Source organism: Tachysurus fulvidraco, chromosome 5 (genome assembly GCF_022655615.1).
Source record: "Tachysurus fulvidraco isolate hzauxx_2018 chromosome 5, HZAU_PFXX_2.0, whole genome shotgun sequence".
Lineage (NCBI taxonomy): Eukaryota > Metazoa > Chordata > Actinopteri > Siluriformes > Bagridae > Tachysurus > Tachysurus fulvidraco.
The window spans coordinates 20,900,953-20,928,821 of NC_062522.1; the positions used below are offsets into that span (position 1 = coordinate 20,900,953).

General features: G+C 39.0%; 1 protein-coding gene and 1 non-coding gene across 5 annotated transcripts; one reads left to right on the forward strand and one right to left on the reverse strand.

Annotated features, from left to right (window-relative positions):
- The first annotated feature begins 221 nt into the window (after positions 1 to 221).
- eya2 (EYA transcriptional coactivator and phosphatase 2) lies at positions 222 to 19,950 on the forward strand. 4 transcript variants are annotated; one of them, XM_027147298.2, is made up of 16 exons: positions 222 to 683; positions 9,468 to 9,530; positions 9,647 to 9,681; positions 9,786 to 9,906; positions 10,256 to 10,372; positions 11,771 to 11,847; positions 12,083 to 12,263; positions 12,383 to 12,522; positions 12,850 to 12,933; positions 14,381 to 14,470; positions 16,260 to 16,318; positions 16,967 to 17,127; positions 17,254 to 17,368; positions 17,641 to 17,762; positions 17,843 to 17,943; positions 18,644 to 19,950. In XM_027147298.2, exons 4-16 carry the CDS (start codon positions 9,804 to 9,806, stop codon positions 18,722 to 18,724), a joined length of 1,431 nt encoding a protein of 476 aa, XP_027003099.1. In that variant the 5' UTR covers positions 222 to 683; positions 9,468 to 9,530; positions 9,647 to 9,681; positions 9,786 to 9,803; the 3' UTR covers positions 18,725 to 19,950. The 4 variants fall into 4 exon arrangements, with proteins under 4 accessions (XP_027003099.1, XP_047670142.1, XP_027003097.1 ...); XM_027147296.2 differs by having other exon boundaries at positions 224 to 683; positions 9,781 to 9,906; XM_047814187.1 differs by lacking the exon at positions 222 to 683 and adding an exon at positions 6,143 to 6,177 and having other exon boundaries at positions 9,781 to 9,906.
- A 2,644-nt stretch (positions 19,951 to 22,594) lies between these two features.
- trnad-guc lies at positions 22,595 to 22,666 on the reverse strand. Its single transcript has one exon. It is a non-coding gene; the product is annotated as a tRNA-Asp (tRNA).
- Between the last annotated feature and the right edge of the window lie 5,203 nt (positions 22,667 to 27,869).

Sequence of the window (27,869 nt, forward strand, 5' to 3'; positions counted from 1 at the left end):
GGATGTCATTGTTTGACCTTTAATTACCAAAATGATCTTCGCTTGAATTGCATTTTATAAGAATCGATTCAAACGATTGCAAATAATTGCTGAGTCGGCTCTCAAACCGACTATGGAATCGGCTCAAATAACCGACTCAATTATCCGCTCAAATCATCCGAGAGTGACACATCACTAACACCCACCAAAGTACACACAAACACACACACACGTACGCACGCACACTCACAGAGCAGGGACTCTGGTCTCAGAGCCGCATACAGAGGACGCGCTGAGGAGGAGGAGGAGGAGGAGGAGGAGGAGGGACCACAGGTCGCTCGTTTATTTAGCATATTTCTTCACAGCGCTTCTGTCAGTGGCGCACACACTGCTCTTGTTTCAGCGCGGAGGAGGGACAAAGCTCACTCACTCGCTCTCTAATCACTCACACAACACACTTCGAGCCTCATCTTTTGTTGACACAACGGTCAGTCGGCGATAACGACATTTACTTTTAGCTTTTGTGCTATAGATAATGTTTGGACCTGAGCGTTAGCTTAGCATCCGGCTCATTACACACTGCCTGTCAGCGGTCCTGTCACGCGCGCGGACCGTTTATTTCAAATTTCTACTTCCAGCTGGAATGGAGACTCCTGTCTAATCTACTCCGAAGACTGATTTCTTTACCTGAGTTGCTACAGAGGGTGAGTTTTACCTGCTTTTTATACATAGTCGATATCAAAAGGCTTTATTGAATTCATACCTTGCAGATTTTATCCGTGTATCTCTTGCTTTAATGCCAAACTGCTACTTTGGTTTCATCACTTCAGTTGTTTCTCTCTCAGAGTTTCACAAGTTTCTCATTGTTTTGTTTTATAATAATAAACTAAATAACTAAAAAAAAGCTACAAGTTTAAATGACTTTCTATTTCAGAACTAGATTCTTTCTCATCCAAAATTCAAATGCTTTTGATTTTCATTAAATGAAATCCTGGCTTTGACAAATTCCATCATCTTTTGACTGTCTGTGAAATAATTATGAAACAAGCTGAAAATAAATTTCTCTGTGAATTCATTTTTTTTTTTATTGTAGATATTTGTTTATGCACTTAAGTTACTTTAAAGGATTCGATGTAATGTTAGGAAATTAATGGTATAAAAAACACTTGTATCTAAAATTTCTCATTTTTAAATATGCTAAATTTCTTTTTTTAAATAAAGCTAAAATGCGCATTAAATGACATGCTGCAATTTAAGTTTTAAACCTATTATAATTAAACAATAATTAGAATATTTCGTCTTTCCAGGAAGTTGGCTTTAATTTCATTTCATTTTCATTTCAATTTTTTTTGGTGTCCCGATGCATTAGAATTTTTATTCCCCCTAAACTAAACTAAGCTAAAATATTTTTTTAGTTCTCTCTTCTTTTTTTTTTTACCACCATGCAGTGTATGAATGTTTTCTCTCACATAGTTCAGTGTTTATTCTGTTAGAAGAAGATTTGCTTGAGCGTAATTTCAGGCTGAAGATTACACCAAAATAACTGAAGACATTTTTGAAGCCAGTGAGCTAATAATGTCATTTTCAGGTTGCCTTGCAAAGCATTTTTCAATGACGACCATTCATACTTTTCAAGGTCTATTCACACCCCCCATTTAAATCTATTTCTCCTTCCTGTGGCAAGCACTCAAATCACTTTTGCACGATTACACATTTCATCCCTCTTCCAACACACACACACACACACACACACACACACACACACACACACACACACACACACACAAAACAGTGTGTCGTTCCATATCCAAGAGCCACACATTGAAACAACTGGACCAAATGCTTCAGAAACAATAAAACAAACGCCAACTCTCCTTTTTCCCCCTTCTTTGTGGATATAAAGCAGAGACTAAGGTCTCTTCTGGGTTTCCTTTCTTTCCTGATTAGATGGCTGCTTACAATACCCCAGCTCTATATGCTTGTCACGCACAAAAATTCCATGTTGGATGATTTTCCTGTTTAATTAGTGGCATAAATGTGTATATTTTCAGAAGGATGCAGATGTGAGTATGATATTATAATCAAAAGAATTATGTACTGCCTGTGAGCAAGTAACAAATAACTGCACAAAATAAATAGCAGGTCTAGTTATAATTCAGGCAAATAATAATAATAATAATAATAATAATAATAATAATAATAATAATAATAATAATAATAATAATAATAACAACAACAACAGCCAGAAAATAGTTCATAAAACATAACTAAACTGAAATCCTGCCGTTTACACACATTTTAATTTTGATCAAAATTTCCCTTAAATCTCTCTCTCTCTCTCTCTCTCTCTCTCTCTCTCTCTCTCTCTCTCTCTCTCTCTCTCTCTCTCTCTCTCTCTCTCTCTCAGCAGACTGCAGTGTTTCTTGGTCCTGTAACATTCAACCCCATTTCACTCTTCATTCTTCTTTCCTCTATTTCCAAGCTCTTTCTTTCGTTCATGGTTCTTATTACTGACTCTAATAAATTGTGAATAAGCTGCACAAGTTCTGGATCTGGGATTCGCGAGTGTGGAGAATGCTTCATCCTGCCTGGCCTCAGCACCCCCTCTTATAAAAACACAAATTAATTCTTAAAGTCCTCTGTAGCCAAAGGTTGCTGGAATGATAAATATTTTCTTAGGAAGTGCGGCTCTTCCTGACTTTATCAGCATTCGTTTCATTATTGGACGGCTGGCGTTAACCCCTCCGTTTTGGGGTGAGGCTGAAGGCCTTGAACTGCAGCTTTGCTTTGAATAACCAACTGATCCTCTGCTTCTAGACCCCAGATGGCAGATATTCTCAGTAGTAATGAGCAAAATATTTAGCTGCCGCCTAACGAGTTATTCTGGAAGTCCAGTGAGAATTGACGCAGTGAATCTGATACGTGAGTGCCGTTGTTTTGAGTTAGCGCCGTGCCACATCATCAGATACATGTGACTATTACTTTCTGTTGCACGCTGCTAAATCCCAGATTATTTTTGTTTCATTTAACATTAAAGTGGGAAAATGAAACTTCTAAAATAAAGTAGTGAAACTTTCAAAATCCATAGCCTGAATTTCTTTTTACTTGGAATCTTTGCCAAAAAAAAAAAAAAAAAGATTATTAGTGTTTGCTACGGTTAAAAAAAAGAAAAACAACAGTTTAAAATAACAGTATAAAATTTATATTCATAATTATATGGTATAAACAATAGTATAAATACATTATTTACGTGCTACTGATTTATGTAAATAAATATCTTACCTATAGCTTAACTGTTAAAAAAAATTTCAAAGCATTTGCTTTGCTTGTACTGAGAATCATAAGCCTTCAGCTCAGTATCTGAAAATGACAGCTTTGTCAGATAAAACCTTATAATTTCAAAGTCTCGCCTTATAAATTATTAAAGTAAAATGGGTACAGCTGCACCGCATGCTTGTGGAACTTCTGGGTGTTTAGTTTCCACCTAAAGAATAGCATCTAAGTGTTGTCGGTGGTTCCTGCGACGGTATAGGAAGAAACCCGACCACAGAGAAGTGAACTTTGTTTAAACTTCTCTCTTTGATCAAAAACATTGATGTCTGTGCTTGGCCCTGAAGCTATAACTGTCTGAAGTGAAAATATACTTCCCATTTTAAACCACCAATAGGAGCTTGTATTGTTGCCATTTTGGGTGAAATTAGTTCAGTTTAATTCTTTAATTCACTTCTCTTCAGGCTTTGTCCATTGTTGTTTTTTTATTATTTATTTAAGTTTCATTGTTTTCAGGTGACAATAGCAACAGAAAAAATGGGTCATTGTCATTTAGCTGTAAAGAACAAACAGGGGATTTGTCTAAAACAATTGTTAATGTGGAATTAGACAGTCTTTTATCACTCTCTGTGTGTGTGTGTGTGTGTGTGTGTGTGTGTGTGTGTGTGTGTGTGTGTGTGTGTGTGTGTGTGTGTGTGTGTGTGTGTGTGTGTGTGTGTGTGTGTGTGTGTGTGTGTGTGAGAGAGAGAGAGAGAGAGAGAGAGAGAGAGAGAGAGAGAGAGAGAGAGAGAGAGAGAGATAGATAGAGAGAACTGGCAATCCACAGAAATGGTCCTCAGCTATTATATTCCTTCAGGAGCAGCCTGGGGGGGGGGGGGGGGGTGTTTAAACACACACACACACACACACACACACACACACACACACACACACACACACACACACACACACACACACACACACACACACACACACACACACACACACACACACACACTACTATAATCCTGATTTGACCTGTTCTAGTCTTCCAGCACACAGCAGCTGTAAAAGTCTTTAAGATATGCATCACAGTGCAGATCTATTCTGGTTTTTCTTTTTTCTTTTCTTTTCCTTTGACACTCACATGAGCATCATATTCACATCCTAATGCCATCATTCTTTTATTCCACCATTTTTCCCTGAAAAACCCTAAAAGGAAGATGCATCACGTCAGAATGACACCTCAATCCGTATGTAGCTGATAATAATGAGAACTGATAACAAATGTTTTTTTTTTAAAAAAAAACCTTCTCTCGGTCTCTATTTTATCCTGTTTTAAAAATGCTTGCAAAGGCAACGACTGGAGAAAAAAAAACTTGGCTTTTATTCAATCTAAACAAATTAGTTTGCCTGTGTAAGCTTCTTTTTTTTCCATATTCCTGGCTCCTCAGCAAGTGTACACACGGGTATGTCCCTCAGGCCAAAATAAGCAAGCCATTTTTCAACAGTCCTTGTCTGATAAAGTAATATATCACTCAGTCACTGTCCCGGCCAGATTAGAGAGTGAGCCTATAGCAAGAGCAAGTGTATCAGAAAAGTCTGCTAATGGAGGGAACTACGTATTTCTTCTTGCCTTCAGCATTTATGTCGTACCAAAAAGTCGCATGCCTGTACATTTAATAGTTTGTGTACTGGGATGAATGTTTAGTGGGACTTTATCTAAATAGTCAGTGTGGTTTGAGATTGAGAAAAGTCCTGACCAGACCAGACAGTGGAAGAGTCTCTGAACAGGATGCTCCGAGATGCTATTTGTTGTACATCAGTGTGACAGTGTTACAGTGTAACTGTGGTAATTGGGGGAGATCTCAAAGCGAACAGCTTGAAAAGAGGACCTCAGTACACATAGCTGGACACTTATCTCCATCTAATTGACTGTATCTCTGCCGTTTTCCCATTCGGAATGCACCAGATGTGTTACCTGGGAACGAGACCACCGGCTGACCGAGCAGGTCCCCTTCTGCTCTCTCTGCTCACATAAGATGGCTTCTGGGAGGTCTGCCAGCTGTCCCCATCTTCTGCCCCATGTCTCGGGGCACTGCTCAAGGGGAGAGTGCTCTGCTGAACTGAAGCGTTCTGCTGACCCAGGGTGTGGGGGCAGGGGGGGGCGGGGTGGACGGCTACAGGCTGATGAGACAGTGAGAGGACTGAATGCAAGGGGTCGATTACAGACAAGGGATGGGGGAGGATGGGCTGTGAGTATTGCATCGAGATGATGGGAGTAGAGAGGGCTCCTGTCCACCAAAGCTGGCATGAAAGCAGCCTTTCTACTTTCGGAAGCTGTCATGTGGAAAAGGGAGCCCACCATGACAGGCAGCTAGTGTTACGGGTGTACACACACACACACACACACACACACACACACACACACACACACACACACACACACACACACATATCTAAGTGGTCAGGGAGGTGGCAGCCTTTGAGTTGTGCGTTTTTAATAACTGCAGCCAATAAATTTAAAAGGCTGTAGAGAAAGAGAAAGGTGATAGTTTGTTGTGAGTCTCGCATGAGGTATATGGTGGTTTTTTTTATCCATTTTTGGGTTTTTCAGCTAATTCCTGGTGCTTTTCCTTGGTTCTGTGACCGAGTACTAAAAGGTCAGCATAAATAATTCATTAAAGTCAAACACTCGGTAAGAGAGTTGAACCTCTGTCTCTCAGTATGAAGCTACAATTAAACACAGCAGTGTCGACTTGGGTCTAAATGAATCATGGAGTAGTAATAATGCATTTCTCTCTTCATTGTCACAGAAAGAGAAGAAGTAGGAGAGAGAGAGAGAGAGAGAGAGAGAGAGAGAGAGAGAGAGAGAGAGAGAGAGAGTGATTTGCCAGGGTTCCCATGCTCTGCTGTGCTCTAGTGTTAATGAAATCCCCCGGCAATGAGGTAAGCGTGGTGTATAAGTCATCTCAGGAGGCCATTACTGGGCCGTTATCACCCCCCACATCTGCTCCCATTAGCTGCCTAAAGAGCGGACGTGTGCGGCCTGGAGTCTTTATTTATGAGAGTCGGGGTTCAAAGTCTGCAGACGAGCAAAAGCCCAGAGGCGCAGTTCAGCCAGAGACAGTCAGTGTGTATATGCTTCAGTGCATGTCATATATTAGTCTAATACAGTGAGTGAAATCGACCAGTTATAGTGAGAGGAGTAATAGAAATTATACTTAGTTTGATATCTGTGGATATAAAGAAGTAATCCAAATATTCAGGTATACAAAAAGAGAATTGATTACTATAATTAGTAATAAACTATAAACCATTGTAAAAATAATTAAATAACTTCACAGCATTTCCAAAATAAGCCAAATAAAGATTAGCTGTTGGTGAGAAATTCCCCACAAAAAATAGAAACTGTGAGGACAAATAGCATCAATATCACGATATTTCACAATTAAACAGATTTAATGAAATTGTGATGGAACAAAAGATAGGACTAGAGGTTACATGATGTCCAAGCACAATGCTCTGATATGAATCTGAATGTGAAAAACAATCCTGTGGGAAATCAAGAATAAGCTTACATAAGGACCTGTTCACAGAACCAGAGCTGTTTACAGAGACATCACGGTGTTGTTTACAGCCTTAAATATGAGAATCTTCTTTTTTTTTCTTTTTTTTTTCACAGTAAAAATGATTACCTTTTCAGCACATAAGGGTTGAATGAAATCATGTATTATCATTTATGAACTGAATTCTACGCATTAATACCAGATGTCTGATATGACTTGTGTGTGTGTGTGTGTGTGTGTGTGTGTGTGTGTGTGTGTGTGTGTGTGTGTGTGTGTGTGTGTGTGTGTGTGTGTTTGGGCTAAAGCACTTTGGCATTGTGTGACAGGGTCACCATGACCCTCTCTGTAACCCGCTAAGAAATGTCTCAGCTCCATGGTGCCATATGTGCCATTAAAAAAAATGTTCAGATTGAGTTTTAGATACAGAAAGATGGTCCTAGATAAGCACATAAGGAGAGGTCTGTAGTGCACCATATGGCAAAGTCATGGCTTCTGATTCACCTCGTAGTTACCCAGCATGCCCTTTTAACCTTGGTGCACACACTCTTTGAGAGGAACTGCCATAGTGACTTCTTCATTTATGCAAAATATTGACCAGGTATTGACACATATTCTACAGTGAAACAAAAAGGGGGAAAAAAGACACGGTTATATGTTAATGATATCCGATCTCTGTTTCAATGCTTAAAGGAATGTTTTATGGTTTACGATTTTAATTCAGTTCCCGTTAAACCAGAGATATGAATGTGACAGGTCACAGTGATATACAGAGTAAGACTGTGTATGGAAGGTGATACCCGTGAAAAAAGGCTGCTCCGGCACAACAGGGCTAAAGCCAGGTGAAACGCTCTGCCCCATGCAGGGTTTGTTTTAGCTCAACTTACCCCCGTGCAGAGCGGCTGGCCTGATCTTTCTCATGCCCTGTCTCTCCGGGACAGGCGTGTACCAGGAAACACGCTGTGCAGCGCAAGAACTTTTTGAGGAAGTCACGATTCCACTGGATGTCCCTGACACCAGTTTTCCATATATGCTGACACACTTTCTCTTTATTTACTGTTTTTGACTGCCTCTAGAGGCCCTTCCCACCTCTCTGACTCTCTCTGTGGTGAGTCAGCAGGTGTTGTTTTGCTCTAAAAGGAGTTTGAACCCCTGCATCCTGGAGAAGATGAGTCGGTGTTGATAACCAGGAATTTGAAGCAGTTTGACGCATATGGTGTATGTGTGTGACTGTGTGTGTTTGCGTTTTTTTTTTTTACACAGAAGCAAAAAAAAAAAAAATAATAATAATACAGAATTTTGCTCTAAATTAATGCTTACTCACTGTTTTGAAGTACATTATGAAAATTAGATGTACAGTTTCGAGGTGTATTTTTGGGTATCAGCTGAGCACTAGGATAAATTCTGTATTATTTTTTGTCAGTTGCTGTGAGGAATTGTATGCAAACATTTTCTTTAGAGATCATGTTACACTCAGCAAGCTCCCACTATAACTGAGCTTAATGCATGTGTTATGTTTAGCTGTTATTTGCTCATTCTCACTGAAGCAGTCGCTTTATTGTTTATCCATTAATGTCACATTACACTACCGTTGCTGTGATTTAGTAAGGAAAGAAAAAACAGGTTCAAGTCACACGTGCGTGACATTAACATTTGGTCCAAAGGCCTTCGTGTGCAGTCTTACTGAAGTATAAGCTATTAAATTCCCAATTTGCATGAATTCTATGAAAACACGCTGAACACGTGAAATGGATCTGATGCATCGTAGCCTGCTTATACTTTCTTGTGTATCCTACATGTCCAATCTCAGTAGTAGAGTGAAATAGATCATGAGATGGTCCTAGATCATGTGAATAAAAAAAATAATAGCGATCTAGAACCTCTTACAGCCTTTGGATGTTGTACTCCTGCGTCTGAGGCTAAGTCTAGGTCTTCTGTCAAATCAGAGGGCACAGTGGCCTGACCAGGTCAGATCGATTAGCCCTGAGGGAGTGCCCTGTGCTTGTTCAAAGCAAACTTAAGGGGGAAAAATGCCAATCTGAACGTTCACTTCAGATTTGGCTCACTTCATAGGTTAGTCAATAAAACCTGAGTTGCATTTTATGATGTAAGCCATAGAGAGGTGAGAGAGGCATGTCTGGTATTTCATGTTTCCATTCGAAGCTTTACCAATGATCTGCATAGTTAAAAAGATGTCAGCATTACGAAGTCGGACTCGTCCATCATAACCCCCAATCCCACCATTTCCTTCAAATCATACACAACAGAATGATACAAGAACAGCAATGCATCGACTTGTTCTTGTTCTGCCTTTACTCATCAAGCTGCTGACATATCGCGACGCCTGCGGTTTCCTGACAGATTATGCCGTGTTATGAAAGCGAGGTGAAGCATTGTTCTCTTCTCAGTAACATAATCTTACCAGGCAGGTTCATGCAAACAACCATCTCAGTGTTGTCTGTGTGACAGAATAATAATCATGTAAAACTCGGGTGCCTTGAACAACACCGTCTGTTAGCATATTGCCATCTGTACTTTTCCGTAACTGCCAAATAAGGTCACAGACATTTCAGATAGTATTCACAGGTATTATGGATTAACTGTGCCACAGCACATTGTCACTTTTCATGGAGCATTGATTCTCATTCAGCTTCTCGGCTTGTATTGTTACAGATGGCAAGGAGCTGAGAGAAGAAGGGGATAAAGAGAAAAACGAATACCCACCCTTACTGACAGGTCAGATTTACTCCTGTACATGCATCTCCCATATTCTCCCATAAATTTCTTTTTATTGTCTGCAAATGTTCTTGAAATTTATTATTTATATTTTGTTTGATACATTTGTCTGGCAGGGGCTTGATATATCAGCTTTCACTTATTACGGCATGTAAGTAGTTCATATTTCGGCTGCACTTTTATGAGATTTACTGAAATTAATATGAATTTGTGAAGAGCTATCTCCGAAGAATGCTATCTTTTTTTCTAGTGCAGCTGTTTCAAGGTTAAGTGATGGCTGCTTATGGACAGACACAGTACAGCCCTGCTATCCAGCCTGCAGGCCCATACACACACTACCCACATCACAGCCAGAGCTACAGTGTGCCACCCTACAGTGAGTGCAGTGGGACGAATGCATTCACAATGTGCTTCACTTATTATGTTTGAACTGATCCCTACATTTGCTGTAACGCTACCAATGCAATGTAGACCTGGATAAGCGCTTAAAATGTACAGAGAAATTTTTTAATGAAGTTAATAACCTAGACTTGCTGCTACAAGAAACTCAAATGTACTGTGTGACTTTAAAAAACCTCTTTAGACTATACTTGACATTTTGTCAGGGCTGTTTAGTAACTTATGTGAAACACTGGAAATCTTATTGATTTTGGATCATCTGTACCCGATTCTCCTTTGTATTTTAAAAACGAAGTGTTTTCCTCTCTTTCTCTGTCTTTGTCCAGATATTAAAACAGAAGATGGCTTGAGTCATTCACCAGGACAAAGCAGTCTGCTTGGCTACACGTCCAACTTCAGCGGAACGCCTCCTAGCCAATCCCTTTACAGTTACTCCACACACGGTCAGGCATCCAGTCAGCTCTTATTTTTTTCTACCATGCATGTGCGACTGTGTCTGAGCTCCTGGATAATTAACAAGACCTCTAGTGACTCCGCCCACACACACACACACACACACACACACATGCATTCGCCCACACACTGTATTTCTTGGCTGATAAAAGCTGTTTGATAGGTGGTTTGTGAATTCCGAGCCCACCCCCACACACACTTTTCCAGGTGCTGGCTATGGCCCATCCTGGCCCCTCTCTCTGTCTGTCCTGTCTGCTCCTCTCTCTCTCTCTCTCTTTCTCTCTCTCTCTCTCTCTCTCTGCCCCTCACCACACCTGTTCTCCATTAGCTGCGGTCTGGGGCCCTGGCGTCAGCCGTCTCTCTGCTCTCTTGGGGGTCAAGCCCTTCTGCTGCTCCCCATCACAACACACACCCGTTGGTGGAGTGTTTGCATGGACGTGAGTGGCACAGGCCACCAGCACCACCCCAACACCCCCATATCCTTTGTCCTTTCAGTCCACGGTCACCCATTGACTGCCTCAACCCAGCACATTTTATGGCTGCAATTACACCATGAAATTGACCTTTCTCTGCTAAGGTGAAAGTTGAAGTGGTATTAGGATGTTTTCATTCTTTAAGAGCTACTTCAATTGAAGACGAGGACAGTGAAGGTGAAAGAGAAGGCATGTTGTTATGTTCAGGTTTATACGGTGCTCAGTTTGCAAGGTGATTAAAGAATAAGCACTATTTCTTTGCTGTTGTTCTGTTGGATGCCGGTTGTGGTTCTTAGAGAGTTCTGTTCTCTACAGTACGCTAGAGTCTCATGTAATAGATATGTTTCAAATAGATCTGGTCATGGTAGTTTTGTGTGACTTACAGGAAAATTTTAAAAGGAGACCTGATATAGCTTAAAATAAATAACCCATCTGTGCATGTCAAAGGTCCCTGCATTTCAGTGAAGGAAAATCAGAAACACGGTTTACAGTTCCCCACCTTTCCCCTTTTGAAGCCTTTTGTTTGCTTCCTATGAGATTTCTCCAAGCTTTTGTACAGCCATTCATCTAAAGAAAGTCTGAAAAAGGCGAATGGGTGGGGGGACTATAGCAGCTTTCACTTTCCACTGATAGCAGTGATGGATACTCTATCACTCAACTAACTTTTCTTTCAACTCGCTTATCACTTTTTCTCACCTCTTTATTTTGTAGTCATAACACAAACTTTCTTTAGGCCTCATAAATGCCTTTGTTTTAGTAATCCCAGTGCAGCCACTCTGACACTGTCTTTTGCATTTCTGATACATCTCTTTGTTTGTGTTGGAGCCTGGAGCTGGGGGAAAAAGTAGAATGAATTTCATACCACAGTCGGTTTTGAATGGTGTGCTAAAGGCTGGCTATGTGCTCCTTTTCCAGGTGGCAGTATTTCATCTGGAATTTTCCAAGGAACGAATGCCATCACAGGCTCAACACCATTTAGTCCTACACAGCAGGTGAGTGGCTCGAGTAAGGAAGCACATAACTTGCAGCATGGGGTTTGTGTGAAAACAGAATTTTTGGTCAAGCTCATTTTCCTTCAAAGATGGTAGGCTGTCATTTGTATATTTATCATAGTACTGTGAAGTTGTAAAACTAAGTTTCTATTTACAAAAATAAAATTAAACAAACACTTATGTTTTAATGCTGTCATGAAGGACTTTTACTGTAATTTACTTTTGTTTTCATTAGGATTTCACAGCATATTCCACTTATGGCCAAAGCCAGTACTCACCATATTATAATACACACTACAACAACCCCTACCTCACAAGCAGTAATATCAGTCCATCAGCCATCAGCACGGCAATCCCCTATCAGCATCCAGAACATCCTACTGTAACAACCAGTCACAGCCCAGAGTCCCACCCAGGTAAAGACAAGCAGCACAGAAATGAACTACTGGTAATTTTACTGCATTATCATTATATCAGAATCAGATCATACTTGGTAATAAAAGAAAAATGTCGGTGTGTGTGTTTAATGCAACAGGGGAGTATCACACACCCCCTAGCCCTCCAACCCCAGGAAAGGAGCAGGAAGGAGCTCCAGCCAGACGCGGCTCGGATGGAAAGCTGCGGGGAAGGAAGAGGGCCAATGACCCTGCACCCCCACTGGACTCAGAAATCGAGGTACACACGCTGCTCTGTGGCCTCTCTCACACTCACACTAGTCAAGCTATCATGATGTATCTGACTAATAAACAAGCCCCAAATGGTTTTCATCATTAAAAACAGAGTAGCACTGTAGTATTCTGTATTCTATGTAGTGCTCAGGAGAGATATTTTGCTTCAGGACCAGTTGTCAACAAAGAGTGAACTGAAGCGTTGTTTTATATTTTTAGTGTCTATAAAACAAGATGAAAGATGTTGTTTTGCCGTAATCACATGGTGAGCCCACAGAGGCGATTTGCATTTTTTTTTTATTGTTTAATGTTGTGTTTGTGTGTGTGCCCGCAGAGAGTGTTTATTTGGGACCTGGATGAAACCATCATCATTTTCCACTCACTTCTCACCGGCTCTTTTTCCACACGCTTCGGCAAGGTACAAACCTGTTCTATTACTTTAGCTCCGACTAATGGAATGTCCCTCCTTCAGGTCTTTGACAGTAATTAGTTGTTTTATTGTACTGCACAAGAGGACTTATTGTACTACAAGTTCATTTTAGGGCACAATAATCAAGTGTGCATAATGCTTTTCAAACTGTGAGATATAACTGGTAACAATAAATAATAAATAAATAATAATAACACATGGATCTGAACTGTAGAGGAACAGGTTTGTTAGAATGAGAAAATGCTCAGATCATAAAAGGAACTGGCTGTTCTGTTTAATATGCATGTTATTCGTCGGCTGAAACCTATAGAACTTCTCTGGAAATTCAGAGTTATAAAAGCTGTCACAGTAAACAAGTGTTTGGCTTGCGTTTTGCCTGTGGTGAGGCCAGAGCTGCAGGGCAGAAAGCCAATCTGCGTGTTGAAAGAAGCTCATTTTAATGCATTTTTGAGGCTGAGGTGAACTGTAGAGCAGGATTTTAACTTTCTCATTAGAGCCGTTTTGGCATCTCATTCATCATCAAGCACCATATACGGTCTTTTAATGTGCAAATCTTTGTAGAGGCCAAGCTTTTTCATTTTCTCTTTCTATCCGACTCCCTCCAAAAAAAAAGAAAAACAGTAGCTTTCATCTCAATTTTTTCATTACTCTGTAATTATAAAGCAAGGTGTCTTTTATTAAAAAAACAACAAACGGGCAATAACACCCTATGATAAAGTAATTTGATTTTAAAAGTAGGTAATTATTCTAATTAAAGGAGGCACTGCCTTCTATATGGCCCCTTTGTGTGGAGGGGGGGTGGGGGTGGCTGATTCCTGTCTTTCTTCCATTGTGTTAATCTGACATTTACCTTTGGCTGACACCTGCGGCTTGATTAACTGCCAAATGTAAAGCACCAGTTAACTACCTGCCCTGGCCTGGCACCAAGCTACATAATTACCCAGCTAGTGTCAGCATGCACCCTGATCTAAACTGTGAAGTTAACGTTAGCAGCTGTGTCATGTGTGGGATGTGGTAGCTCAATGGTTACAGCATTGGACTACATATCGGAAGGTCATGGGTTCGTACCTCAGGACCAAGGTGCCACTACTGGGCCCCTGAGCAAGGCCCTTAACTCTCAATTGCTCTCAATAACTCTCAGTTGTAAGTCACTCTGGATAAGGGTGTCTGCTAAATGCCATAAATGTGTGTTTTCTGTATGTGTGGGCTTCTGTGTCTGTGTCAGAGAGACCATACAGACAAACCATGATGTTAACAAATGATTGACATGAATGAAGCTAGACTGGGGCAAAAGAAAAAACCTGTTTTGGAATGCTCCTGATAGTTCTGTATAAACAGAGAGCACAATACCAACTGTCATTTCATGCTACTAATGAACTACTTTTGACAGTTTGCGCACTATAATTACAATGAGCTCCCTAATGTCATGTTTTAGGACTCAGCCAAAGCTGTGTCTCTGGGGCTGTGGATGGAGGAGATGATCTTCAACTTGGCAGACTCACGACTCTTCTTCAATGACCTGGAGGTGAGGAAAAACCCTAAGCCTTTTGTATGGCCCCTATCGCATATATTATTACAGTGCAATTGAATGCATTTTTGGTACAGAACAAAATGGAGATTGTATCCCCCATTGTTGCTGGGGAAATGGGAGGGGGGTAGAAAAGGAAAATGTACATCTCAAAGAGAGGGTTGATTCTGCATGAATACAGAAAATCATAATGGAAAGGCAAAATACTTGAAAATGGAGAGAAATAGAGGATACGCAAAGAGGTGAAGGTAAATACAAACATTTAGTATTTGTTTGCTGTTGATTTCTCACCTGTAATAATCAAGGAACAATAAAACATCAAAATCCAGCTATTTAAAACAAATATCTAACACTTTTTTATTTAGTCCTAAGGGTGTGTAAAGGTTTGCAGTCTATTATAAAATGGTATTTAGTATGACGGATGAGCAGAAAGTGTAATTAGAAAACATCCTGTAATTATGGCACTCTAGGGTTTTTCTAGTTGTGAAGGTTGTGAAATCCCACAGTGAAGATTTCGTTTTAAACGTACTGTACATCTAGGTCCACATATAGCATTATGAGGAGAAGGTCTTTACTTGTTTCCTCTCTTTCTATCTGTTTTGAAGCATTCCTCTGTCTTGGCAGAAGACAAAGAAGGGGATTAAATTCTGCTCTTGGAGGAGGAGCACAAACTTTGAGGTGTTAATTATGGGTGTGTGGCCAACTCTGAAAGGAAAATTTGTCCTGGGGTGGAGCAACAGATTATAGTAGGGCACGGGTGGGGGGAGAGAGAGAGCATACAATTATTTCGTCGACAGGTTTTAATGACTCCCTTGTGCCCTTTCTTGGGGGTTGGTCCCTCAAAGAGCACTCACCTCTACTCACAGCCATTTTTCACTGGTCAGACACACCTATTTGATTTATCTCATCTCCATTCACCTCTGGCAGCCTGGGAAGTGAGAAAGCCTGGGAAGAGGGGAAAAAATGGTCTGAGTGATGTATTAGTTCTTTTTTTCTTGGCTCGTAACTATGTCTATTCTGTTGAAATAATTAACCCCAACTTCTACTTTAAGTGTTATGGACTATAATGAATATTGCATTTATTACATTATGTGTTTTTTTGGGGCAGTAAAACCTGTTCAGTAGATCAGGGTTTTGTGGTGAGAGAGAGAGAGAGAGAGAGAGAGAGAGAGAGAGAGAGTGTGTGTGTGTGTGTGTGTGTGTGTGTGTGTGTGTGTGTGGTGTCTGAGGAGGTCTGCAGAGATATGAGTGCATTATGAGGTAGTGTCGGCCTTCAGACCAACTGAAATATGAGAACAGCACGAGCAAGTATGTGTGTGAGAGAGAGGGAGGGAGAGAGAGAGAGAGAGAAAGATGAAATGAGATGAGAGAAGTGTGTCTTCTTGACAATATATTCTGCTATTGGCAATGCAGTGTTACACAAGAGTAAAGCTTATCTGCATTGTTGATTAAGATTGTCAGGCTTAGAAGGTATGTTGCTGTCGTCTTCAGGAAGTCTACCGATTTTATTCCCTTTTTTTTCAGGTGTTAGAGGCGCCTGAATGTCTTGGGTCTTAGCAGCTTATTGCCACCACTCTGTTGTCATATATATATATATATATATATATATATATATATATATATATATATATATATATATATATATATATATATATATATAATATTCCTGACTTACTCCATCATTCCCCTAGGCTCTATAGAGGGTAGTAGATAGTAGATAGTACCTCCCTGCTTGGCTAAAACCTGCCTCCCACTCTAACATATACATTTTCCTTTAATTTCACAGGAATGTGACCAAGTTCATATCGATGATGTGGCCTCAGATGACAACGGACAGGACTTGAGGTATGGTGGTTCCCCTCATAATGTTGGTATAGTCTCAGAGGGAGACTGCCGTGGAGTGTATTAAGATCTCCAATAAAATGAATGATATACCTCATAAAAACTGCTAGCACTTTTTTCGTGCTGCATACCATTGCCATATTAGGAATTATACCTATTGTTTTTTAACATACTTTGGAAGTGATCCCTGTTTCCCATTGCTGATATTCAAGTTCATTTTTTAATCACGTCAGCAGAAGTGGTTTGTTTAACACTTTAATTTATCTGTTTGTCGTAACACACATTATTTAGTAGCTGTTGTTAAAAGAGTAGAAAATTGACAGTGACAAACGTAAACACATTGAAGTAAGTGACTGAACTGAATTGTGTATTATTTGTTTAATTTTATTTTAGAATAACTCGGACCTCATAAGACTTCTTTAACCTAAGCCTGTATGAATCATTTAGACTTTTTTCCTGCCTATGAAACGTGAACGGGTTTCCAACCATTTTCTTTAACCTCGATATAAATCAAGTAGTAGGAGAACCATGCTGTTGGTCTAAAACCACAAATGAACTTTTAGAAGGTATCTTGAGTTGCACCGGTTCTGGAAAACCTTTCACATGTGTATTTTTTTCTGTATGTGTGTCTTTTTGTGTATGCGTGTGCAGCACGTATAACTTTGGAACAGACGGCTTCCAGAGTCCAGCAGGAGGCAGTGCGCTGTGCTTAGGCTCAGGGGTCCACGGCGGCGTCGACTGGATGAGGAAGCTTGCCTTCCGCTACCGGCGAGTAAAAGAGATCTACAACACGTTTAAGAACAATGTAGGAGGTGAGTAAACTGTACAACATAAGAAAGAATTAATAACTGTTCAGAGCTGTCAGCAGCATTACGACTCATTGTTTGTGTGTCACGGTTTTAGAATTTGATTCGATTTTTGTGGGTTTTGATTGGCAGGTTTGCTAGGGAGTCCAAAGCGAGAGGAATGGCTTCAGCTGAGGCGAGAAATGGAGGTTTTGACTGATCTGTGGCTTACGCAGGCTCTAAAGGCTCTAGCTCTTATTAACTCCAGGTGAGAAGCACTCACATAGAAAATAAATGGCAGTATTTTCAATCGCTCTTTTTTGGTACACATTGCTAGAAAAGACCAGAGATTAAGTTAAGCTAGCATGGAAATTGGGATTTTGGATTAAAGTCTTCCTTTAATGCTTGGAGTGACTTATGTTTTAAAACACTTGACACCAGATTGCTTTCTGCTCTCTAATTCAGAAACTATAATTGTATATTATGTAAAGGTATGTTGAATTAACGAACACTGTGACCCCTGCTTCCTCTCTCACTCAGACCAAACTGTGTGAACGTGATGGTCACCACCACTCAGCTGATCCCAGCTCTTTCCAAAGTGCTGCTGTACGGACTGGGAGGAGCTTTTCCCATCGAAAACATTTACAGTGCCACCAAAACTGGTACGCATACAGGAAACACATTTGGATGAACTTGGCCTCAGATGGAAATGTGAGCTTGCGCTGTGTATCATTTTGTTCAGGTAAAGAGAGCTGTTTCGAGAGGGTGACTCAGAGGTTCGGGAGGCGAGCAGTGTACGTGGTAATCGGAGATGGAGTGGAAGAGGAAACTGTGGCAAAGAAGGTAAGATTCAGCAAGACTAATAGCATTACCTTTACATCATTAATGTTTTTCACTTGAAGAGTTCCTAATTCTGTTATTCTGAACTTTCTGGGTATGTAATGCTGTTTTATAGCAGATCCGGAAATCAGAATCCATCACTATCTTCAAAAAACGGTTGACTTCAGAAAGACTCGCTTCTTCAATGAACACTTAACTAACCTCTAACGTGTAACAAAGAAAACCTCAATTGAAATATGTCCTCTGATCTCTCTCTCTCTCTCTCTCTCTCTCTCTCTCTCTGTATATATATATATATATATATATATATATATATATATATATATATATATATATATATACCCTAACTGGAAAAGCCGAAAGCAGAAGATGAAGATGTTTCATAAGGAGGAAAATTAGTAATGAATCTGGACTTTCCATTAAAGTCTAAAGTTACTTATAGCTATTGAGGGTGTGGTAACTAAGTGGATATGGTGTTGGACTGATTGAAAGGTTGTGAGTTTGAGTCCCAGGTCCACCAAGCTGCCACTGTTGGGCCCTTGAGTAAGGCCATTAATCTTAAATTTCTCAGTTGTATGAAATGAGATAAAAATGTAAGTCGCTCTGGGTAAGGGTGTCCGGACAATGCTGTAAATATAAATATGAGTTGTTTCCAGTTATCTTGTGTTGTTATGTCAGCCTTAACATCTCTCATTTCTTACAGAAAAACATGCCATTCTGGAGGGTAACATGCAGAGCAGACCTTGAGGCACTGAGTCATGCACTAGAGTTGGACTACCTCTAGAGGGCAGAATCTTGACCAGCATCTCTCTTTTGAATTGGTCAACCGTAATGATCACAAGGCCAAGCCAAGAACTGCAGGACCAATTATCCAGGAGTTACAATCGTACAGGGAACATGTTTGTTCCAAATCAGTTTAGAAAACACTTTTCTTTTCCTTCTGTTCTTCTGTTTTTGACAGTAGTTTTATACAATGGCTTATTGCACTGGAGACGATTATAATAAATCCATTTAAGACCTTTAGAGTGCTTTAAAGGACCAAAACGTTTGTGCTTATTGATTTGAGACAACATGACTTCAGGACACGTTTTTGTATCATGTGCGAAAAAAAGTGTGCAAATATTTATGTTTTCTACGAATTCACAAGCAGTTGCTGCTGTCTATCAGATGAGACTTCTTCATATCTCACTCAGAGATTTATTCAGCATCGACCTTTTATGAGGAAAAAGGATACGCTCTTTATTTTTCCTCTAATTTCTATTAAACTATCAACCTTTTTTTTTTTTACAACTGTGAAATACAATAAATTTCTTTTAAAACAAATAAAGCACAATTGGGGGAATTATCTGTATGACTGAAAATCAGTTGGGAAATATGTAGATATAACAATTTTAATTTGTAAGTTTTCCTGATCATGTTCTATCTATAATGCAATAATGTGTTGATTATATTACTGATTTAGATACTGATCCATTCTTTTAGCTAAACCAACTTTTAGGTAAAAATAAATAAATAAATGTTTATAAATCTGTGTGATATTCCACTCAATGTATTTCATTCTCTAAAATACTATATACTATTTAATAACACATTTAGAACAAAGAAGCCAATGTAAGATAACATTATAACTAATCCCAAAAATAGCCAAAGTATAAAGCCGAATCTATTGAGAAAGGTGACAATCATCTACGTAACTTATGAATATTTTTGTGAGGTGATTTCTTAAGCACTAGAAAATATCTCTTTCATTTCTCTTCACTATGTGCCTGGACCACGGTAATCTGTAATATTTGTTACTGGATGTACATTTGATTTTATTTTTCTTTCTATTAACGTTTCTGAAGTTGATATGTTTGTTTCTTGCCTGATTGGAATCTGTACTGTTGTCTTTTGAATTGCATGTGCCTTTTACACTGCCTGTCCTCCTAGCTATTATTTGTATATATGGTTTTATTGTTGATTTCTTGTTGGGTCAATATGATAGAACAATAAAAAAATAAATTAATTGTATTACATTGATGGGATAATTTGTCATCTAGTGTAATTGCTGATCAGTGCGAGAAAGACAATATTTATAAATGTTAAGGATATGAATTTCCGATCGAAATGTATTTGTGTAACGCTTTTAACAGTACAGATTACACAAAGCAGCTTTATAAAAAAAAGATTCTGATTTCAGAACAAGACAAATTTCTTTGGAGTTACAGGGTAGAAACACAAACATATACAAAATGCTTTACTTAATCCACTGCCATCACAGAAATTGAGACACACCTGCTGTTTCATAGAGCTAAACAAATCCAAAGTACCTTGGAGGGTTTTGCTACTGTGTCATAAAAGGTGTTGGAAAATGTAATCAGATTAGTCTCACTTGTTAATACTCTATTGTAACTCCTTTAAAAATACCCCAAAGAGAAAAGAGAACATCCTTAAGACTGGAGTGAGAATCAACCTTCAGGACAGTTAATTGCTGTGTATTTCATAGAGTGTCATCTTCACGGGAAAATCAGAATGTGAAATAAATTTTTTTTAAAAAGTGATAAATAATAGCTTATTAGTGGGATAACACGATTAACAAGTTTGCTATCTATAGCGTATAGATAGTATATAGCTTATAACTAAACAGACAGCTGGGGGCATGGATTTTAAGGGACTTGGGGCCCAAGGAAGGGGACACCATGGTCTGGATGGCAACACAACAGAGGACACAATCACACACATACAGTAACACACAATGGACAATTTAGAGATCAGTCAACCTACAATGCACGTCGAAAACCCCTGAGGGACCCCGGAGGTGCGAAGTAAACATACAAGTACTAAGCCCAAAATACAATTGACATATTTAATAAACAGTTTTAAGTATTAAAGAAAGGTAGTTTATGGTTTCGTTCTTTTTTAGGGCATAATGTGTGTAAAATCTCCAAGTACCACATTATTTTAAAGATCATGAAAATACAAAATGAATAATAATACAGAATGATTATCTAGCTGTTTCAGAGCATTTCATTCATCTAAGTGTTATGTCAATATTTCAGGCCTAGGAAATGATGTCATGGTCTAACATCCTATTTATTGGTCTATTCAGCAGCATTCGTTAGACCCAGAAACCTGGACAGAATTGATCCGTTATTTTAATAATCAATGGCGCCCTCTAGCGATTGGCTTCATTTTCTACCTTATACGTGCTCATAAATGAAGAATTAAGCAAAAACATATTTTTAAAGACTCCAAGTATTCCAATACCAATAAGTAAACTGCCACTTTACACTGAAAAGAAAAATAAATAAATATTAATAAATAAAGCACCATACATGGACCCACTCAGTACAGACTTTATTTTATTTTAATTGACTCATTATTTTGTGTATTTATTGGTGCCATAATGCTTTTTATTCCACTCACAGGCATTTTTGTTTATAAGCCTGTTGAGGTTTGGATTAATCCCCATTCAATTCAAGTGGCCACTCAAACCAGCCAATGACAAAATGAACTAAAGGAAATGATTTATAATCAACCTATCGAGAATGATTATAGGACTAGTTTCCTTTAGAGTCTGCTTCTTCTCAGAGTTTCTTCAGCAGATCTTCCCAGGGAGTTTTTCCTTACCACCACCACCCCTGGCTTTAGGGGGGGGGGGGAAATGAACATTTATTATTCATTTCCTTTAGAGTTTAACACTTTCGGTGAGTGACAGTACTGTGGGTGTAAATTTCTAGAGTGGCTTTGAGCTGCCAGGAAGTCTATAATAATTCAAATAATCACTCTTTACAACTGTGATGAGCAGATAAGCATCTCAGAACGCACAAAACATCAAATCTTTAAGTGGGTGAGCTACAAAGCAGAAGACCACATCATGTTCCACTCCGGTCAGGCAAGAATAAAAATATGAGACTATCATGGACGCAGAGTTACCCAAATAGGACAACCTGGACTTTGGATAGTCTTCAGCTGTATATACAGGGCATCAATAAGAGAGACAACATGTACAATTAAATATAAATATGTGCTTTACAAATATGCTGAAAATTACCCAGCAAACCTAAACCCATGAAAAATTCAGAACTACTAAAATCATGTTATTAGCTAAATACACTGGTTGCTAAACACAAGCAGTTGCTACAGTATGGTATTCATATATACATTTTTATGAATAACTTCCCTAAGACAAAAACAAACTGCCTTTTTATTGCCTCTGCTGTTCACACACACACACACACACACACACACACACACACACACACACACACACACACACACACACACACACACACACACACACACACACACACATTGTGCGGAAAAAAAATTGAATGGAATTTGAACAAATTAAATTTGAACAAATACTTCGTATTTGGTTAAAATGTGGTCAGTGATCCCGGTGAAACAGTTTTTTTGTGTGTGTGAGGGGGTGATATTGGATGATCAAATGTAGAGGAACTGTGCTGATGTTGTGTGAGGAGGTCCAGGTGTGCTGCTGTGTTCAGCGCATTGTTGGAACAGGCAACAGCTTGCAGGAGAACTACACGAGTGTGCTGATCAGGTGTCCACATACTTCGGGCCATATTTGAACTATTAGCCTATGGGTTAATGAATGAATTTTAATTAAATGTAGTTCAAATATATATTATAGTATGGAGAAAAGAAACAAGGTCTCCCCGTCGGGGAATCGAACCCCGGTCTTCCGCGTGACAGGCGGAGATACTGTCCACTATACTAACGAGGAGTTGTCTTAAGCTTGTACCGTACGAGTCTTTTCCATCATAACCTAGTTGTCCTAATTCTCCAACGGGGGCTAGACCAGCGTGAAGTTGGCCCCCCACACAATGCAAAACGTCAGCAAAATAGTCTCGAGAGTGCCAGCCAATCAAATTTAAGCATTTCTGCTACTCTACCAGGTGCTACAATAAAAATGTTTGTCTAGACATCGGTTCGAATCCCACTCAGTGCAACATTGGAAAAAAAAAATGCTGCAACTAAAAAAAAATATATTCTGCACACTAGTTTGTGAACTATAAACACAAATACATATATTTAACACATTTCTGAATAATATATAACGAATTCTGTAAATCGAGAACGTGTAAATCATTATGTTTATTTGGCATTCTTAACACTTTAGAATGCCAAATAAACATAATGATTTGGCATTCTAAACACTTTAAAGGAGTAAAACACTATATAAAAGACACACACGTAAGACTGCACATATATACATATTAATACAACATTAAACTGTTTTTGTTCCATCTTACAAAACCTACACAGGCGTCCAACATGGTGAGCTTCAGGCCTCTTCCGCTTTTGCTGTCTTTTCTCCTCCACCCGTTTCTTTGTGGATGCAAGTTTTCGCTGAAAAAACTCGGTTTCCGTAAATTCTTGGAATGCCATTCGGGGTTTGTAAGCTTTAAAGACCTTTGTAGAGCAGTAGAAATATCAGACAGGGCCTTGCTGTTAAAATAAAGTAGACAGAAGAGCCATCGTTCTCATAGCGAGACTTTGGCTGTCCACAGGCAAGACACGTCTTTGTCTGCTTTCTCTGCTCTGGCTGTTGCTTCTGCTGCTGTTGTTGCCTCTCCATGATGCCCTAAACCACGGGTCGGCAACCAGCGGCTCCGGAGCGACAAGTGGCTCTTTTATCCCTCTGCTGCGGTTCCCTGTAGATTTGGAAAATAAATATTTAATTTAAATTTATTTTATTGTAGTTAGTTATTTTTTTTTTAAATGTAATTCTAAGATCACGATGCTCTTGTAACATTAAAATAAACCGTGTTTAATTTTTTATTTGCTGCTCAAAATATGTGTCATAATTGCAGGTCTTTATTCAGGAATCAAGTGCGTCTCCCCTGGAGCTCTTAGTCGAGCCTGACACTTATCAGCCAAACAAAAAAGGAGGCAACTCAATAGCATCAGAAAATAGCACTATCTGGGTAAGATTTAACGCAACAACCAATGAAAAAAAAATTCATTAGAGAGGGTATTTTCGGTCGGTTTGAACAAAACCTCAACACGGGCTTGAGCTGAACTGTTTTAAATGGGAGCATTACAAATGATAAAGGAGTCCAAAAAGGAAACAAACATTTACAATAAACAACACCAGTCATAATCTCTCTCTCTCTCTCTCTCTCTCTCTCTCTCTCTCTCTCTCTCTCTCTCTCTCTCTCTCTCTCTCTCACACACACACACACACACACACACACACACACACACACACACACACACACACACACAAACACACACACACACACACACACACACACAAATTAATAAATGGAAATTAAACAAATACTTTGTATTTGGTTAAATCGCGGTCAGTGATCCTTACGAAACAAGAACTCCCCATTTACATTTTTTTATCATGCTTGCCTGTCTTCAAAACTTGAGAGCCCGGCACACACGCACACACACACAGACACACACACGCACACACACACACACACACACACACACACACACACACACACACACACACACACACACACACACACACACACACACATACCAGTGTTGTAAAGTAACGAAGTAAAAATACTACGTTACCGTACTTAAGTAGAAATTTCACGTATCTGTACTTTACTTCGCTATTTAAATTTATGTCAACTTTCACTTTTACTCCACTACATTTCCTAGATATGTATACTTTTACTCCGTTATATTTCCAATAAGCATCTTCGTTACTCGTTACTACAAAATAAAATCAGAAGAAATGTGTGCGACTGTAATAAGGGAGTTTTGGTGAATCACTGCTCCTAGATTGCATTACGGAGCGCACGCTCTACGGAGAAGCACAGGCACGCGCAGCGTGCACGCGCAGTCAGAGCTGGAGGCATTTATAACGTTAATCGGCTGAAAGCCGCAAATACTGCGACCAAAAGCAGTGAAATATCGCTATGCTTATTACCAGAGTTGTAGCACAAACAAAATATTAATGCAAACATTCCATTCAATACTAAATAAAAATAACATTTATTGATTGGGTCTTGAAGCCTGAGATAGGCACAGGCTCCCCGTGACCCGAGGTAGTTTGTGGATAAGCGGAAGAAAAAGAGTGAGTGACTGCATTCATTGGACACACTGTTTGTAGAGAATGCACACATACATGAACTTATTTGATTCGAGACTGGCATCATTACATCATGCATAAAATTTTGGTGTCCACTTTTGCCATTTAATAACACCATAACGTTTGGCTTACTATGTAGTCATATAATATATAATATATAACTCCTCTTGTTTTAAATTCTCATTAAAACCCCTAAAGGTGAAATCATAGAACCGCCCCTGCTCTTATGCCTACCGAAAATCACTGAAATTGTACTTTTTACTTTTACTTCAAATACTTAAGTACATTAAATATCAGAAAATTACTTTTGATACTTAAGTACAGTAAATATAAGATACTTTAAGACTTTTACTTGAGTAATATTCTAAAAGGCAACTTTCACTTCTACCAAAGTCTTTTTCTAGTATGATACTTGTACTTTTACTCAAGTATTGCTTTCTAGTACTTTATACAACACTGACACACACACACACACAAACATCTTTCACACCCTACTACAGCATAACTTTTTTTTAACATATAGTTCATTCATTAGCATTTGCTGTGCAATTGCCATGCTAATTGGATTGTTATGTCAATGCCTATTTTGTTTTGAAAATAATAAATAAATTATAAGGAACATAACCAGACACTGTATCACTGCTGACTCTACAGCTCTTTGCTATCCAGTTTTCAGCATAACAAGTTTATGGCTACAAACTCCAGTAAGTTCTAGACTTTAGCCGGGTCAAGGCCTTGAGACGTCACTTGAAACATGGGGAACACAGACACAGCCCACAAGAGAAGTCAAAAAGAGCATGGCCTTGGGCACCCAGCGCTGACGCTGCACATCAGCCATGAACACACGATCAACATGTAATATTGAGGAGTTCACTCACTTCAGTGCCCTGGTTGCACTCCATGAACCTGAAGCATGCAGATGGAATGTTTCCTAAGGCTCTGTTTGAAACACATTGACACACATGCATCCTTGGAAAAAAGTATGAATTTTCTTTTCAAATATTTCTCAGCCTCCATAAATTCTCTGTTTGACTTCATGTCCTGCTTTCCTTTAATATAAATACTTTATAAAAGTGCACACATGTAAAATCAAAATCCATGGTCTCCATCACCATACAGACAAGCAGTAAAACAGAGTAACAGTTGTTTCTGAACCTGAACCTAACATGAGTGGATATGTAAACAAATATATATGTAGGATTTAAAAATACCATTAGTTAGATTTATAGTTTGAAGTGGAAGAGATCACACCTTTTCCACATGCAAAGTGAGGATGATGCTATGAAAACTTCAAGCTTACAGCTACAATGTTTTGGGTTTTTTATGTTTTGTGTTTAAGGTGCTGGGTTGTTTATTGGAAGCTCAGGAGTTCAAACCCCAGCTCTGCTTAGATGATACTGTTGGGCCCTTAAGCATGGCCCTTAAACCTCACTGCTCCAGGGGAGCTTTATTATGGTTGACCCTGTGCACTGACCTCCAAAAGGTGGCATATGTGAATTTCACTGTACCGTATATGTAACAAAATAAAGGCTCCTATCTATCCATCTTATAAAGATTGATGGCACCATGATTTACGATAAATACCAAAATATTTCAGCCCAAAACCTGTCAGCTTCTGCAAAGTCATTAAGATGTAAACTATATGTTCAGTGTTTATCACATACATACATGAGTCTTCACCAAACTGTTGCCAGAAATCCGGAAGCACACATTTTTTGGAATTCCATTGTAATATGAATAAAATTCCAATGTTATAACATTAGGGTTCCCTTCATTGGAATTTCAGAGCTCAAAGAATGGTCATTAAAAATAACTTGGTTTGAACAGAGTTCAACAAGGTTGGAGTGGAGGAACTAGAATGGGCTCCATATCTTTGGGATGAATTGGGATGGCCGATTCTAAACCAGGTCTTCATGTCTAACAACAATCCTCAACCTTACTAACGATCTTAAGAAGGAATGGGCACAAGTCACCACACCCGTGTTCCAATACTTGTTGGAAAGCCTTCTAAGAAGACTGGAGGTTATTATAACAGTGAAAGACCAACTCCATATTATTGCCCATGATCTTGGAAGGGGATGTTAAACATCACATATGGGTGTAATATTTGCTGATAGTATGCCATGGCAGAAGTGAAAAACATTCTCAAAAGATATCGAGTTGGATGCAATTCTTCTACCTTTGTAGTCTTTGGCACTATTGTTTACATAGTTTCTTATACCAGTCTGCCATAGAAAGTTATCACATCACATGACCACCTTCTAAATCAATTCAATTCAAGTTTATTTATACAGTGCTTTTTACAACTGAAATTGTTTCAAAGCAGCTTTACAGAACATAAATATAAAACAGAACGTTAATACAAGGAATAATATAAAGATTAATATAATACAAAAAGTCAAGATTAATATTAGATATATTCAAATGTGTTTGTATTTATCCGCAATGAGCAAGTCTGAGGTGACTCAGGCAACAGAGGCAAGGAAAAACGCCCTTGAATGGTAAATGAAGAAACCTTGAGAGGAACCAGATTGAAGGGGAACCCATCCTCATTTGGGTGACACTGGAGGGTTTGATTATAAATATACAGTCCAGCAAATGTTGTATTGTAAACTTAACAGGTAGCCAGTGTAAAGATTAAATATTTGGGGTTATATGATCATATTTTCTTTTCCTTGTGAGAACTCTGGCAGCTGCATTTTGGACTAACTGTAGCCTATTTATTAAAGATGCAAGACAACCATCTAGTAATGTATTACAATAGTCGAGTCTAGAGGTCATGAATGCATGAACTAGCTTCTCAGCATCAGATAAGGATAGGATGTTTCCTAGCTTGGCAATATTTCTAAGGTGGAAGAAGACTGTT

What these genes read in the sequence shown, in the direction of transcription:
- eya2 (XM_027147298.2), top strand. Translation starts at nt 9,804, where the DNA reads ATGGCTGCTTATGGACAGACACAGTACAGCCCTGCTATCCAGCCTGCA. An exon ending in CAGCCCAGAGTCCCACCCAG is followed by an intron (nt 12,264 to 12,382) that starts GTAAAGACAAGC and finishes TTAATGCAACAG; the next exon opens with GGGAGTATCACACACCCCCT. An exon ending in CTAGCTCTTATTAACTCCAG is followed by an intron (nt 17,369 to 17,640) that starts GTGAGAAGCACT and finishes TCTCTCACTCAG; the next exon opens with ACCAAACTGTGTGAACGTGA.